The 15293-nt window shown below is 42.3% G+C and overlaps 1 protein-coding gene across 1 annotated transcript; it reads left to right on the plus strand.

Moving 5' to 3' along the window:
• Positions 1-9: 9 nt before the first annotated feature.
• On the plus strand, positions 10-13565 carry LOC141429791 (translation initiation factor eIF2B subunit beta-like). Its single transcript, XM_074090332.1, has 6 exons — positions 10-381; positions 563-658; positions 743-841; positions 1707-1807; positions 11238-11309; positions 12548-13565. The coding sequence occupies exons 1-6, from the start codon at positions 160-162 to the stop codon at positions 12618-12620; spliced, it is 663 nt and encodes a 220-aa protein (XP_073946433.1). The 5' UTR covers positions 10-159; the 3' UTR covers positions 12621-13565.
• The last annotated feature ends 1728 nt before the right edge of the window (positions 13566-15293 follow it).

A 15293-nucleotide genomic window follows, 5' to 3' on the forward strand; every position in this document is an offset into this window, starting at 1 on the left:
GATCGACACGATCAAAGGCTTTCGACAAATCGCAGAATTCACCTATATAGCCGCATATGATTCCTCCCAAGCTTGCAATATTATGAAAAATAATATGAGCTGCACTAACGCGGCCAGCTAGCGTAGGCCGTAGGCCCTAAGAGTTAGGCTACTGAACTGATGCCTTGGATGTGTGCCCGTAAAGTATTGGAGGCGGTGACGTGTTCGCAGCTGCGCACGGAGCTGGAGGGGACCGCGGCGGCCATCAGCGCGCAGGCCAAGGAGCACGTGCACGCCGACGAGATGATACTGACCTTCGGCGCCGGCCGCCTGCTGGAGCGGTTCCTGCGCAGCGCAAGGCGCTACCGGCTGCTGCTGGCGGAGGGGGGCGCGCCGGGGGAGGTGAGCGGGGCGGGGGGATCGTGTCACGAGAGAAGCTCGACACATGCTTAGTTGACAGGGTCGCCGTGTACGGATGGAGGCGGTATTTGGATGAAATTTTAATTTGATAGAATATTGTTTTATTACTAATTACATTTTTATGCAATAACCATAGTAGTTTTAACTCGTGCCTGTGTTGCAGAGCCACGCGATGGCGGCGCGGCTGAGCGCGGCGGGCGTGCCCGTCACCGTGCTGGGCAGCGCCGCCGTCTGCGCCGTGATGGCGCGCGTCAACAAGGTGCGCCCCCCCTCCCCCCTCCCTTAGGGCCGCGTCCAACGTGGCCAGGCGTGACCGCAGTGACGGGTGTGTCGTGTTGCGCAGGTGGTGATGGAGGTGGAGGCGGCGCTGGCGGGCGGCGCGGCGCTCGGGGCTCCCGGCCTGCACGCCCTCACCGCCGCCGCCAAGTTCTACAGCGTGCCCGTACGTAGCGAGTAGCGATAGATCCATAGGGATCTGGTACGGTCGATTCCCTTATACAAATGTTCAGTTATCCTAATTACATAAAAAAAACAATGCTAAGCAGGCCAACCAGATACAAATAAACGCGAAAGCTTTTTCTTGACACTAAAATTTGAGTTTTTCAGAGCAAAGGCCATATTGTCTAACGCGCTGATGTTCGCGATCGCACTTGCCGACTCTAGCTACTCTCATTTTATATCGTGTTTGTGACAGGAAAAAAGTGATGAAAGCGATTATGATTCCACCAAGTGTATTAGACAATATGCAGTAAAGCCTCTGATCTGACTATGTCTTATAGTTTCTATGTTATCTGTATTGACCCATTTAAAAGGCTCTTGGCTTACATCGATATTAGTAAAGCTTTCGATCGAGTTAATCTTGACAGGCTGCTTCAAAGTTAAACAAGTTTGGGATGTTTGGTTGTCTGCGGGACTGGTTTTCGCTTTACCTTACTTCCAGATTGTAGATGATGATTATAGACGGGATAGTGAGCAGATTTGAATTAAAATGTTATTATGCTTCCTTTGGGGTTTCTCAGGGTACCCTTTTGGGTCCCGCGTTGTTTTCAGCCTTCACTTAGTGATTCGAGATGAGTTTTTATATAATTGCTGATGATTCAAAGATTTGCAAAACAATTTTAATATAATTCAATTGTGCGTTGCTCGCGCATGGATTCGACTTTTTAAAGTATATTTTTAATTCATACAAAATTATACATATTTATACTACAGCTTTTTTTTACTTATTTTGTTTTGTATAAGTACTTATTGCTTCTGTGTGCAGGTGTTTTTTGTTATGAGGATTAAAGTTTGTACGTATGTATCAGGTGTTGGCGTTGTGTCCACTGTACGCGTTAAGCCCGCTGCACGCGCGCGCGCCCGCGCTCCGAGCCGCGCTCACACAGCCTGCGCACGCGCTGCCATACCAGTCAGTATACAGTATCACATAACTCTGTAACAGCGCGTATAATTGTGATACAGCTCACATAAAACTGTGTGACAGCTCATATAATTGTGTTACAGCTCAAATAACTCTGTGACAGCTTGTATAATTGTGTTACAGCTCACATAATTGAGCCACAGCTCGTATAATTGTGTTACAGCTCACATAACTGTATCACAGTTCATATTAACAGAAAGCATCACAACATAATAACGCTACTGTACAATGTCGATTGTACATTTTTTAGCTTACATTGCGACCTACTTCCGACTGCGTAATTTACAATATTATATACGTCAGAATAATATAAACGATAGAGCTGTCCATAACTAACTCGCGTGCGACACACATCAAAGGAAGGAACGGCCAATCAATTAAATATTATTTTATGTAATTTGTGCTACAATAAATCCATTTAAAATTCATCTTAACATCTCCGTTCTTTCAACGCACTACAACATTATCAAGAAAGTGTACGAGCTAACTGGCTCCTACATTTAATGGTCCTTCGAACCTTGGCGAAGATTTAAGGGGCCTTCGAACTTAAGAGAAGATTTTGCTGTCCGGCGAGGAAACTATCAGGTAGTTAGTGCTTTTGTATCTGTATTGCGATAGCGAATCGGTTTGCTGGCTTCCCACAAGCGGGTTCCACCAGTGAATTGAGAAGGCGCATAATATCGTGACCACAGGGCAGGAGTACCGATTACCACAATCCTACGTGCGACAGCAAACTGCGGCCGTAAAGAAGTGAAAAGAATCCCCAGATTTTCGTGAACTAGTGACACTAAACTACTATCATTGGGTAGATACATCTAGAAAAGGTTTATCTACGCCACATAACTTCAACTTTTAAGAAAAATCTACTTCAACAAACTTCAACTGTAACTCAATTCAACTCAACTGAACTTAACTATTCAACTAATAACTTAATAACTCAAGATGAGCAAGCTTCCGCAGCAACAAGAATGTTTTGAAAACATAAAAACTTTGTGCGTTAACTACAAAAAAGACAGCTCCAGTAGAAAAACGCGCGACTATTTGAAAAAGAAACTAACAACTCTCGACGCTTTATGGGGCGATTTTGAAAACTTACATAAAATTCTTGATCTGGAAATCGAAGACAAGAACATCAATTACTTCCAAGAAGACATTTTCGGAAAAACTAAAACTATGTATGATTCTACCAAGTGCGACATACTAAGATTAATGAAACTAACGGAAGAAAGAAGTTCTATCAAATTTGATTTAACTGGGATGTTAGATGAAGAACAAACTGACGATGTCTATCTTCTACTGAATAAACAAGAGTGTAACTTCAAAGCCATTGATCGTGCGATGTCAAAAATCGATATCGCCACTAATAATGAAAAATGGGAACTGGAAGACAATCTTAACATTCTGAAATCAAAATGGTCGGACATCGATAAGTTACACTGGGAGATAGATGGCGTACTAAAAGGCTCTCATGAAACTTACTACACCACATTCGTCGAGATAGAGTCAAAGTACGATCACCTGCGCAAACAACTTAATGGCAAGATTTGGTCCACTTTACACTACCAGCAAACTGCACCGAGGATTCAGATCCCTGAGTTCTCAGGAAACTACAATCAATGGATTTCCTTTAAAGATCTTTTCATGGAAACAGTGCACAACAACCCAACAATCAACAAGGCACAGAAGATGCAGCATCTTAAAACAAAACTCCGAGGCGAAGCGGAAAGATTGGTCCAGCATCTTACTATCAACGCAGACAACTATCAATCTTGTTGGGATATACTGAACCAACGGTATGATAATCGCCGACTCCAATTTATCTCATTCATGAACACTATGTTAAATCTACCCAGTATTCAACAGCCTGATGCCTACAACTTAAAGAAGATGCATGACATCATAACAGAGTGTTTAAGCGGATTAACTAACATCGGCTTAGATACTTCAACTTGGGACCCGATCATTGTGCATTTAATGACTTTGAAACTAGATACTACTACGCACAATGACTACGTAAGAGACCTTCGGGACCACAGGGATGTCCCAAATTTAGGTGACTTTCTGTACTTTCTCGAAAGCAAATTTATGGCTTACGAAACAATGAAGAGCAACAAAAAAGGCCCCATCGTGCAGCAGAAACCAACATTCGTGAAAACATTTAACAAGGAATTTCCAGTCAAGAAAACTAACTACAATTATTATAAATCTAACTCCAAAACTTATCATACAACATACGGACAATGTCCACTTTGCGACGGTGAACACGTGTTGATGCAATGTCAGAAGTTCATTGACCAAGAACCATCGCAACGGAATACTACAGTTGCGAAACTGCAAGTATGCAAAAACTGCCTATTCAGTCACGGCGACCAGAAATGCAGATCTAGCAAAACGTGTAAGGAATGTAATTTAAACCATCACTCACTATTGCACAATACGAGTACTTTGAAAAAACAATTATCAACTTCGTACTATAAAAAATTTAACTCCGAGCCTAAACCTTCAACTTCGACGCAGCAAGCTTCTACTCACCACTTAGCTACGACAGACGTCGAAGTCCTGCTAACCACGGTTCAACTTAAACTTCAGGCCGTCGACGGAACCTTTATCATACTTCGGGCCTTACTGGACCAAGGCTCGCAAGTAAACTTGATAAGTGAAAACGCTGCGCAACTACTTAAACTACCCAGAACACAACTAAATGCAACTGTATCCGGAATCGGAAACTTATCCGGCAACTGTAAAGGAAAAACGCAATTGACATGCAAGTCCTTACATTCCGATTATACTTTCCAAATTGAAGCATTAATCCTCAATAAGATTACGAACAATCTACCCAACAAAACTTTCAAGAAAATCGATTGGCTACATTTAGAAAACTTAAAACTAGCCGATCCCGACTTTAACGTGTCGCGTCCTGTAGATTTACTTCTCGGGGCCGATGTATACGCTGACATCATCATGGAGGGTGTCCTGAAAGGCGATAGACAAGCTCCTCTGGCCCAACAAACACACCTGGGATGGATTTTATGTGGAAAATTGATAACTTTCAATTGCCATGTAACATTAATCAACATGGAGGAGCTAACTCAATTTTGGGAAAATGAAGACATCGCCCAGAACAGTGAGGATATCCCGCAAGATGACCAGTGTGAAGAATACTACAAGAAAACTGTACAGCGAGATACCGACGGAAAATATATCGTAAAAATGCCATTGTCACCAAACCTCGAAGAAAAACTGGGAAACTCAAAGCAAATCGCCATCTCGCAGTTCTTACAACTCGAAAGGAGACTGCAGAAGAAAAATAAACTCGCAGAGATGTATCGAGATTTCATAAAAGAATATTCTGATCTAAATCATATGAAACCCGCAACTTTAAATTCAGCTCAAGAGTGTTTTTTACCCCACCACGGTGTTTTGAGAGACAACGCTACCACTACAAAACTAAGAGTCGTTTTTAACGCATCTCAAAAAACTTCCAGTGGCCACAGCTTAAATAACCTTCAAGAAAAAGGTCCTAAGTTACAAAAGGACATACAAGCACTCATCTTAAAATGGAGATCTTTCAAATACGCCTACACAGCAGACGTAGCAATGATGTACAGATGCATCTGGATCTCTGAAGATCAACAACAGCTTCAGAAAATAATATGGCGAAACTCACCCTCTGAAAGACTCCAGGAATATCAGCTCTGTACCATAACATACGGACTTAAATGTGCGCCATGGCTGGCAATGCGAACTCTCAAACAACTAGCCATTGACGATGGGCATAAGTACCCCGAGGCTGCCGAAGTACTGCTGAATTCGTTTTACGTAGATGACCTTATCAGCGGGCATAACTCTATTGAAGAAGCTAAATACCTACAACAATCGTTAATAAACTTACTCCAAGGCGGCGGTATGAACCTACGAAAATGGTCAACTAATCATCCTGCGTTACTAGAAGATCTAACTGAAAATCAAATATCTACACAAAAGATATTCGATTTCAAACAAGAAGACTCAATGAAAACTCTGGGGCTGGGCTGGAACCCGAACTCAGATACATTTATCTTTAACTGGAACCTGGATAACAAAACAAAAACTCCTATAACTAAACGGGTACTACTATCAGAAATATCACGCCTTTATGACCCACTAGGCTGGTATAGTGCTGTAACTGTAACTGCTAAACTAATATTCCAAAAGGTCTGGATCAGTCAAAAAACTTGGGATGAAGCGCTGCCGAGTGACATCCAAGAAGAATGGCTGAAACTGAAAAGGGAGCTTCCACTTTTAAACGACGTTAAACTAAACCGATGGATCGGCACCACAACGAAGAAAATTGAACTTTTGGGCTACTGTGACGCAAGTGAAAAGGCATTTGCCTGCGTCATCTACACTCGCGTCAGGGATGAACACGGAAACCCTAAGATATCATTGTTAACGGCTAAAACTAGGGTTGCCCCTATATCTCAAAAAACAACTTTACCGAAATTAGAACTATGTGGCGCGTTGCTTCTTTCTCAACTTATGAAGAAAACTATAGAAGCATATAAAGACTATGACACAACTGTACGAGCGTGGTGCGATTCTCAAGTGGTCCTAGCTTGGTTACAAGGAGATGTGTCACGCTGGGAAAGATTCGTGGCTAATCGAGTAACTAAAATCAAACAGATAATACCAGCTGAAAATTGGCAATACGTCAAGTCAGAGCAAAACCCAGCAGACTGCGCTTCAAGAGGCATGTACCCAAGCAAACTAATTAACTTTGATCTCTGGTGGCAAGGACCTACGCTTCTCGAAACCGGCGAGAAACAAGAATCCCCGCAGTCAACTTGTCATTTTACAACAAACATTGGAACTTTAAAAGATGAAGAGGCAGCCCTAACTACAAAACAAAACGATAACTTTATTTATGAATTACTGGAAAAATACAACTCGCTAACAAAAGTAATCCGGGTCACCGCATGGATTTTGCGACTCACAGAAAGAATGCGAAATAAACATAACATATCAGGTATCAACTACCTGACTTCAAACGAGCTACGCGCAGCAACGGAACTTGTAACGCGATGCGCTCAACGAATGGCATTTCCTATTGAATATAAACTACTATTGAAAAATAAAACAGTACCTAAACATAGTCCTATCTACAAACTGATGCCTTACCTAGATGAAAAGGGAATCATTCGGGTTGGCGGTCGACTAAACAACTCCAACTTAACTCCGGAAATGAAAAATCCCACTATTCTTCCCCGGAAGGGGCGATTGACCTACCTTGTGATTCATCACGGTCATATGGCAACATTACACGGCGGAGCGCGATTAGCCCTTCACTACATACGCCAACGCTATTGGATTATTAGCGGCAACAGGGCTGTCAAAAATCAACTGAAGCATTGCGTACGCTGTCATCGCTTTAAGCCGGCCAATAATTATCAGCTAATGGCAGATTTCCCATCACAACGAACTATCCCTTCAAGGCCGTTCACGCACACCGGAGTAGACTTTACCGGAAGTGTAGAAGTTAAAATAAACAAAGGACGGGGGATCAAAACATCGAAAGGATACATAGTTGTATTCGTATGTTTAGTCACCAAGGCCGCACACATAGAACTCACCTCCGACATGAGCACTGAAACATTTCTTGCTGCTTTTGAACGTTTGTGCGCACGGCGCGGCGTGCCACAACATGTATACTCAGACTGTGGAAGTAACTTCGTCGGCGCATCCAAAGTCTTACGGCAAGAGTTTGAAGATTTCAAGCGAATGTTAAACCAACCAAGCTTCTTTGATGAGATCGGAAGAAAGGAGGTGGAGTGGCATTTCAACGCCCCTGGCTGGCCCAGCGCTGGTGGAATTTGGGAAGCGGCTGTGAAATCCCTAAAATATCACCTGAAAAGAGTACTCGGTGAGCAAAAACTAACGTTTGAAGAGTTCACCACGCTGCTGGCCAAAATTGAAGCGTGCTTGAACTCAAGGCCACTGTGTCCTCTCACCGAAGACCTAGACGAGTATTATAACTGTCTAACTCCTGGTCACTTCATAACCGGCACTCCTATTATGTCACTACCGCACCCGAACCACTGTGACGTCAAAAACATCAACTTACGGCGACGATGGCAACTCATTGAAAATATGATGCAACGATTCTGGAAAACATGGTCCAACGATTACTTATCTCAACTACAACGTCGAAGCAAGTGGAATACACCCACGAAAAACATTAAAGTTGACGATATTGTACTCGTCAAAGAGGATAACCTGCCGCCAGGAAAGTGGGCCCTGGGACGGGTAACGGACGTCCACCCGGGTGTCGACGGTTACGTCCGGGTAGTGACACTTAAAACTCAAAGTGGGACCCTAAAACGTCCCATTGTCAAACTTGCGCCACTCCCAATCGAAAAGAACACCGTACAAGCAGAACAAACGCTACAAGCAAATAAAGAAGCACAACAAAAAACCGTGAAGAAACCTGCACGTTCCACAAGAAAAAATATTGGCAGCAAACATAGCCTTTTAACATTGTTTACAACTTTAATATCCATGTGCGTTTTGATTACCGGGTCAAACGCCGGCGCATCGACGTCAGCACATATTACAAACTTGGAACCTGAGCGGCCGATCTATTACGACACAATGGGAAAAATACAAGTTATTCATAACGAATGGACGCTGCTTATGTTTTATAACTTAACTAATTATTGGGAAGGAACTGGTCGTATCGCGGCTTATCTAAATGGCGTGAACGACTGGTGCCAAAAAACGGACCCAAGGTACTGCAAAACTACTTTAGATCAGCTGTACCACGAGATGGAACTATTACAATACTACAACTCAATCCTACTTACACCTCAAAAGCATCTGACAGACAGGAAAAAACGAGGACTGATAGACGGAGTGGGATACATAACTAATAGTTTATTTGGCATCCTGGACCAACGATTCGCAGAAAAATACAAAAGCGACATAGAAGCTGTTCGAAATAATGAGAACTACCTACTTGAACTTATCAAAAACCAAACGTCTATCGTAGAGTTGGAAAATCAAATTTTAAAGAAAAACGAAGCAAACATCAAACGCCAATTCGACGTAATTGAAAACTTCATGAACGAAACTAACATTAACATGGCAAAAATTCAGACAGAAATAGAAACAGCAATGGCAACCAGCTATTTTAACTCTGCATCGTTATCAGCATATTTACTGATCAACAACTTGAAGAATGTACAAGAAATGCTTTTCAATACGTTAACGGACGTGTATAAAGGCCGCATCGACGTGCATCTTGTAACGCCGGTCAACTTGATAACACAGATGAATGTCATCGCAGGAAAACTACCCAGAACTTTATCCTTACCAGTGGATAACATCCGAGATGACATCAAGGACCTTTACAAGCTACTCTATGTCAAAGCTCGAGTCACAGAAAGTTTTTTTTTATTCGAGGTGCATATACCGCTAATTTCAGACGAAGATTTTACCTTACATCGGGCCATCCCTCTCCCGGTGAAAACTAACACCGGGAGTGTCATCGTTCAGACCAGTTCAAGATACATCGCAGTAAACTTTCAGAAAAACACCTACATTTCACTAAGAGAAGAAGACCTGAAACAATGCGTCCAACTAAAAATTGACAACTTTATCTGCAACAAAAATCTACCAATATATAACTTACATAACGACAATATTCCGTGCGAGGCAAAACTGATAGGTCATCGTACGACAACACCGTGTGACGTCACAGGCACGTCATGCAAGGACGCTTGGATTGAGTTGCATTCACCAAACGCTTGGCTTGCAATTTGTTGCGATACGTGCTCACTACGAGTCATATGCGAAGATGATATTACGTCACACGCTATGACGTCCTCTGGGATAGTAACTCTGGCCCAAGGTTGCATACTACAATCTAAATATTTAACTATTCACGCACTCGGTCAATACAACAGCAAGATGAAGGTGGACTACAACATTAATGTGCCATCGCTGTCATCGCCAATCAACAGAATCGCAAATATAACCTACCACAACTTACCGCATCTGCACCTCCATGAACCAGAAGGTCAAGCTGATATAGACAATAAACTGAGCTTCCAGAAAAATCATGAAGACCACTTCCCATCTGAGATCACAACTCACGATATACACCAGTACGCTATTAGCTACTGTCTTCTAGCAGGTGCAATAGTGGCAATCATCCTGTGGGGTGTGGGAAAACGTCACCCTCAATTATGTAATTGGCTGACGAAACGCAAAGAATGCTCACTACAATCAGTTAGACCTCATTATGAAGATATCGAGCTTCAACCTGTACCTAGGAGGAGAGAAGAAGCAGCCAGGCCGTGGACCCGTGAGGAGCAGCGACCGCGGCAACTAACCGCGACCAATGACAACGTCGCGTTTAACTTTAATTGACTTCTTTTGTTACTTAAATATTTACTATGTGATTTTTGTAATGGCTTTTCCTTTTTTTGACAATTATCTCAACTTTACCTCCTTTTGGGGTTGCCAAGATGTACAATGTCGATTGTACATTTTTTAGCTTACATTGCGACCTACTTCCGACTGCGTAATTTACAATATTATATACGTCAGAATAATATAAACGATAGAGCTGTCCATAACTAACTCGCGTGCGACACACATCAAAGGAAGGAACGGCCAATCAATTAAATATTATTTTATGTAATTTGTGCTACAATAAATCCATTTAAAATTCATCTTAACATCTCCGTTCTTTCAACGCACTACAACATTATCAAGAAAGTGTACGAGCTAACTGGCTCCTACAGCTACAGATAAATCAGAATGCGGCTCTAGGCTCTTATCTTATACAGACAGACATGCATGTTGCAGAATGTTTCCAAAAATTTTGAAAAGTTCTCGTAAATTTCTGGAAATGCTCAGAAGAAATATAGGAAATTTAAATGTAAGAGGGGATATTTCAATCCCCATACAAAATTTTAAGAAGTTTCCAAAGTTTTCCTATGTGAAAAATTCTGCAATTTTGGAAAGTTTCCTTTGGCTCATCAGTAGACTGCTATAGCACACATACTATGTCGCAGCTCGTGTAACTTTGTCGCAGTTCACGTGTCGTATCACGCATTCACTGCCACCGACGCACATATGCGTTTTCGGAACTTCGCCCAGTGCCGCTGTCATAATTATTCATACATTTTGATCGCACACGTGCGTCGGTGGCACCAGTGGAAATCAGGTGGCAGTGAATGCGGTAACTGTGTCGCACCCCGTCTAACTGCTTGCCACTGCTCATATAACCGTGTCATAGTTCACAAACTTGAGTCACAACTCGTCAACTGCATCGGAGTTCATACAACTATGTCGCAAACCTGATATAACTGCGTCGCACCTCGTATAAGTGCGTGTGGCAGGTCGTCTATACTCTATACCAATGTGTGGCGTGCAGGGCTGCGGGGGCGGTGGCTCCGCTGTGCGACCTGGTGCCCGCCGACCACATCACGCTATATATCACTAACCTGTAAGTAACTTTTATTTATTTATTTATTCAGGAGAACTTCAACTTTTCTTACAATTTTTTTTACAATAATTTGACGTCGCCTTGTATAAATGTAGTGCTGATGTTAATGGCGCTCCATCGTATTTCATCGGAAACCATTGACATTTATTACTTACGGCATTAGACTGGCTGTTTAGAACAAAACGCGAACAATATTACTTTGACACGTTCGCTGTCACGGACTTCAACAAACTATAGTGAAATGAAAAGGTTCACAAGTCCGTGCTGTGAACAAATTTCGTGCGCCGTTTTGATATAAGAAACATGCGGTCTATACATAGATATTGATGTTGGAAACGTTCTTATTTATCGTGCTCTCTCAATGAGGGTTTTCACATAGGCGAAATATCGCCAGATGGCGTTAATATCGTGACATTTACTTGCGATTGGCTCATTTAGTTATTGAACCGATCACGAGCAAGCGTCAAACGTCAAACGTACCTCACGGTACTAACGCCATCTAGCGATATTTCGCCTCTGTGAAAACCCTAAATAATAAAGTCACATATTAATGGATACGAAAATGTCACTCATTTAATAGAACAATTGACAAACTTTGACATACTTATACAAAGGCGGACTCATCTATCTATCTAATCAGACTGAAAACCCGCGCTGGCAGCTTCCGCGCAAGCGCAGCATTAGCTGAGTTTACTCCTTTTGCCGCGGGACAGACTACTTGCAAAGTTATATTTTTTTTTAACTCCTTTTATATGATCTGTGCTGTATTGTACTATTTTATCTTGTATTGTTTATATTGTTGTCTTGTATTGTTTGTACTGTTGGCAAAATTAAATATTTTCTTTCTTTAATCTAATTCATTTAAACGAACAATTCTTGTATGTATATAAATATAAATATGTAATTAAAATCTCGGAAATGGCTCCAACGATTTCAATGAAATTTGGTATGTAGGGCTTTTCGGGGATGACAAATCGATCTAGCCTGGTGTTATCTCTGAGAAAACACTTATTGTCCAGTTTTAGCCCGAGCAAAGCTCGGTCGCCCAGGTACTATGTTTTAATGAACCAATAGAAACGCTTCATTTACTTATCCTCGCACCGCTGAGCTGTCGCCACGAGTGCGTTGCGTGGAGTAGCGTATCTATTGGTCCATGAAAAACACATTCCTTCCCATATTTGTGCGATCTGGTGTAAACGCAGCCTAATAAAATAACGCGACAACCGCTTGTGTTGCAGCGGCGGCAGTTCTCCGTCCTACATCTACCGGCTGCTGTCAGAGCTGTACGACCCCAGTGACTACGTGCTGTGAGGGGGGGGGGGGGAATGACATACTAGTCGAAAGAAAATAAAGGCCATTCGAGTTTCGTCGGTAAAATGAGATCAACAATTATATTGCTTGCGTTTTTATCGGAATATATTTAATGAGGGTTTTTCCGGCAGGCGGAATATCGCTAGATGGCGTTAGTGAGGTCCGTTTGACGTTTGCTTGCGATTGGCTCATTTAGTTAGAATTTTATTTAATCACGAGCAAACGTCAAACGCTCCTCACGATACTAACGCCATCTAGCGATATTTTGCCTCTTTGAAAACCCTCATTGAACGAACAGTATTTGTACTGTGTTATGGTTATATGCTTGTATCAACAAACAAGTAATGTTACAAATAATTAGTTTTATTAGTATTTTAGTTTCACCAATAAAACTCACGTGGCCCTATTTTCTTTTGAGTAGTACAAATTAATTTGTAAAGTTGTGTCGGATCACTGACGGCCGCACGGTACGGTAGTACCTATCGCGAGATCCATTTGCTTGGATGTTGTTGGTTGCGATTGGTACAGTTTGTTTAAAACCTATCCCAAATGTGAAGTGCCAATGTTATCAATCGGACTCACGGTACAGTCAGCACCAAAAGTAGCTGCATACTTTTGTACTTTGTCGTTTTACAGCAACGTACTTAACAAACAAAGAAATGCCATACAAATTTGACAAATGTGTTAAAGCGACAAGGTGTAGCGGATCACTTTTTACTCTGTCGCATTAATAATCTTGCATACCTAATCTTGTAGTACGTGGCTGTAAAACGACCAAGTACGAAAGTGTACAGCTACTTTTGATGCTGACTGTACTAGCGCTAACTGGCCTGCCAATTGCCATACAAACCCTCAGTGTTTGTCTTTGTCTGTTTCCCGTGTCGTGTCGTATACGACAAGAACGGACACTAATATTATACTTAATTAAATTTGGTTTTCTTCTCATCCAATGAAGTTTTATTTCTACCTTTTTCCTTTAGACGTGAGCAATGCGCTATCGTATGATAGATGGCGTTAGTAGTAATAAAGTCTAATAGTGGAAAATAGGTGAGTATCCCAATTTTGTCTATCGAGAGGTCAAAATAATCAAAACATATTTCAGTGAAGTAACGCATATTGTGTTTAGTGTAGTAAGTTTGTAAGACACTATTTCTGATTGTTTTGAATATGATATCCAGTGACTCCTTTTTCTGAAATCTGTTTAAAAAAGGGAGAGATCGTTCTAAAAAGTCATAATAATGGACATTCTTTAAGTTCTTGTCTTCATAGTATAGTTTCTTGGACAGCTAATTAACAGTTCTAGTTGCATAATTAATAAAAGTTCTAAGCAGGCCGTCCGTTCAGTAACATTTTTGAGATCAAATTTCCACCACACTTGGCCAAGCCTGCGTCGGAATGTCATCCACTTAGTTGCGTGCGACCAAATTAGCATATAAGCATTATCATTCTTTTTATTTTGCCATATCTATGTGTGCCGCGTCCGCTACCTACGCCTTTATCGCTTGAATATTTAACATGGGATAACGCAGCCATCTTGTTCTTGTAAAACGGAAAACATCAAGTAACATTTCGCAAAAATAGACATAATTTCTCGCCGTGATGCAAAAATGTATGATACCAGTGTGTAGGCTTGTGTAGGTATACAAATAATCAAAATAAAAAGAATGACGCCGTCCTTTTCTTCTCGTTGGGTGGGAAAGAGAACGCGATCGCGTGTCATGTTTACCGCGGCTAACTTCACGCTGCACTTAGTGCGTCATGTTGGCTGCATTATAATAACAATGGGGCGGGGTCGCCGGGAAGCAAGCGCTGCAGCGCTCTACCACACTTAGTTTGTATTAGATTTGTCAAAGCGCTGTAGCGCTGACTGCGGCCGAGTGAGCAAGTTGTGTAAACTTTTTTTTATGAGGCTTACGTATCGTGCTGTCCGGACGGGCGCATAGCGTCACACACATTATTATCTTGGATTTTTTTCGCATTCTTTCCCAGTTTCAGAGTTTAATTTGCGTATTTCAGTGTTACGAAACCGTGACGAACGTTTTCAGTGCTTCAGTTTCTAGGCAGAGCTGCGTGCTAATGCGTGACGACTGCATCGCAGGGATTCACATTAATTATGTGAACGTCGAAGAACCATTTTAAGTGCGCGATAACACACCCTCGTCGCAATCGGATGCGGGACAGATTTGTATCGGAAACGACTCTCGCTACAAATTTTACCATCGCATGCAGCGCTAATATAAAATCAATACTCTGTTGTGTTAATCCCCGCTGCACCGTCGATGCGACTCGCCCGTCTGGAACTACTCAAGTTATCTAGGATAGATTAACCCAGTTTAAATCGTGAGAGTCATTTGCGTTATTACGTAAATATTTGATTACTTATAAATAAGGCCCTTCGCGGTCGTTTTGAACGCAGTTCGCGGGCCCGCCGCCAGGGCGCGCGCGGCCGCTCGCGCACGTCGCGCCTGCGCGCAGTTCGCGCTCACTTCGCGTCGGAGGCGCTCGCTCGAAGCAGGAACTCGGGGTCCCGTGGACTCCAGGGGACTGGTACTCCGTGCATCCAAGTGATTTATCAGTGCAATAGTGTCGTGCAGTGCTAACGCTAGAGTGGATACCGGTTGTTGAGTGCAGATCGCAGTGGTTCGGAGTCGCGGCGCAGATCGATACAGCGAG

The sequence above is a fragment of the Choristoneura fumiferana genome, chromosome 7, assembly GCF_025370935.1.
Source record: "Choristoneura fumiferana chromosome 7, NRCan_CFum_1, whole genome shotgun sequence".
NCBI lineage: Eukaryota > Metazoa > Arthropoda > Insecta > Lepidoptera > Tortricidae > Choristoneura > Choristoneura fumiferana.

What these genes read in the sequence shown, in the direction of transcription:
- LOC141429791 (XM_074090332.1), top strand. Translation starts at nt 160, where the DNA reads ATGCCTTGGATGTGTGCCCGTAAAGTATTGGAGGCGGTGACGTGTTCG. An exon ending in GCGCACGCGCTGCCATACCA is followed by an intron (nt 1,808 to 11,237) that starts GTCAGTATACAG and finishes TGTGGCGTGCAG; the next exon opens with GGCTGCGGGGGCGGTGGCTC. An exon ending in ACGCTATATATCACTAACCT is followed by an intron (nt 11,310 to 12,547) that starts GTAAGTAACTTT and finishes CTTGTGTTGCAG; the next exon opens with CGGCGGCAGTTCTCCGTCCT.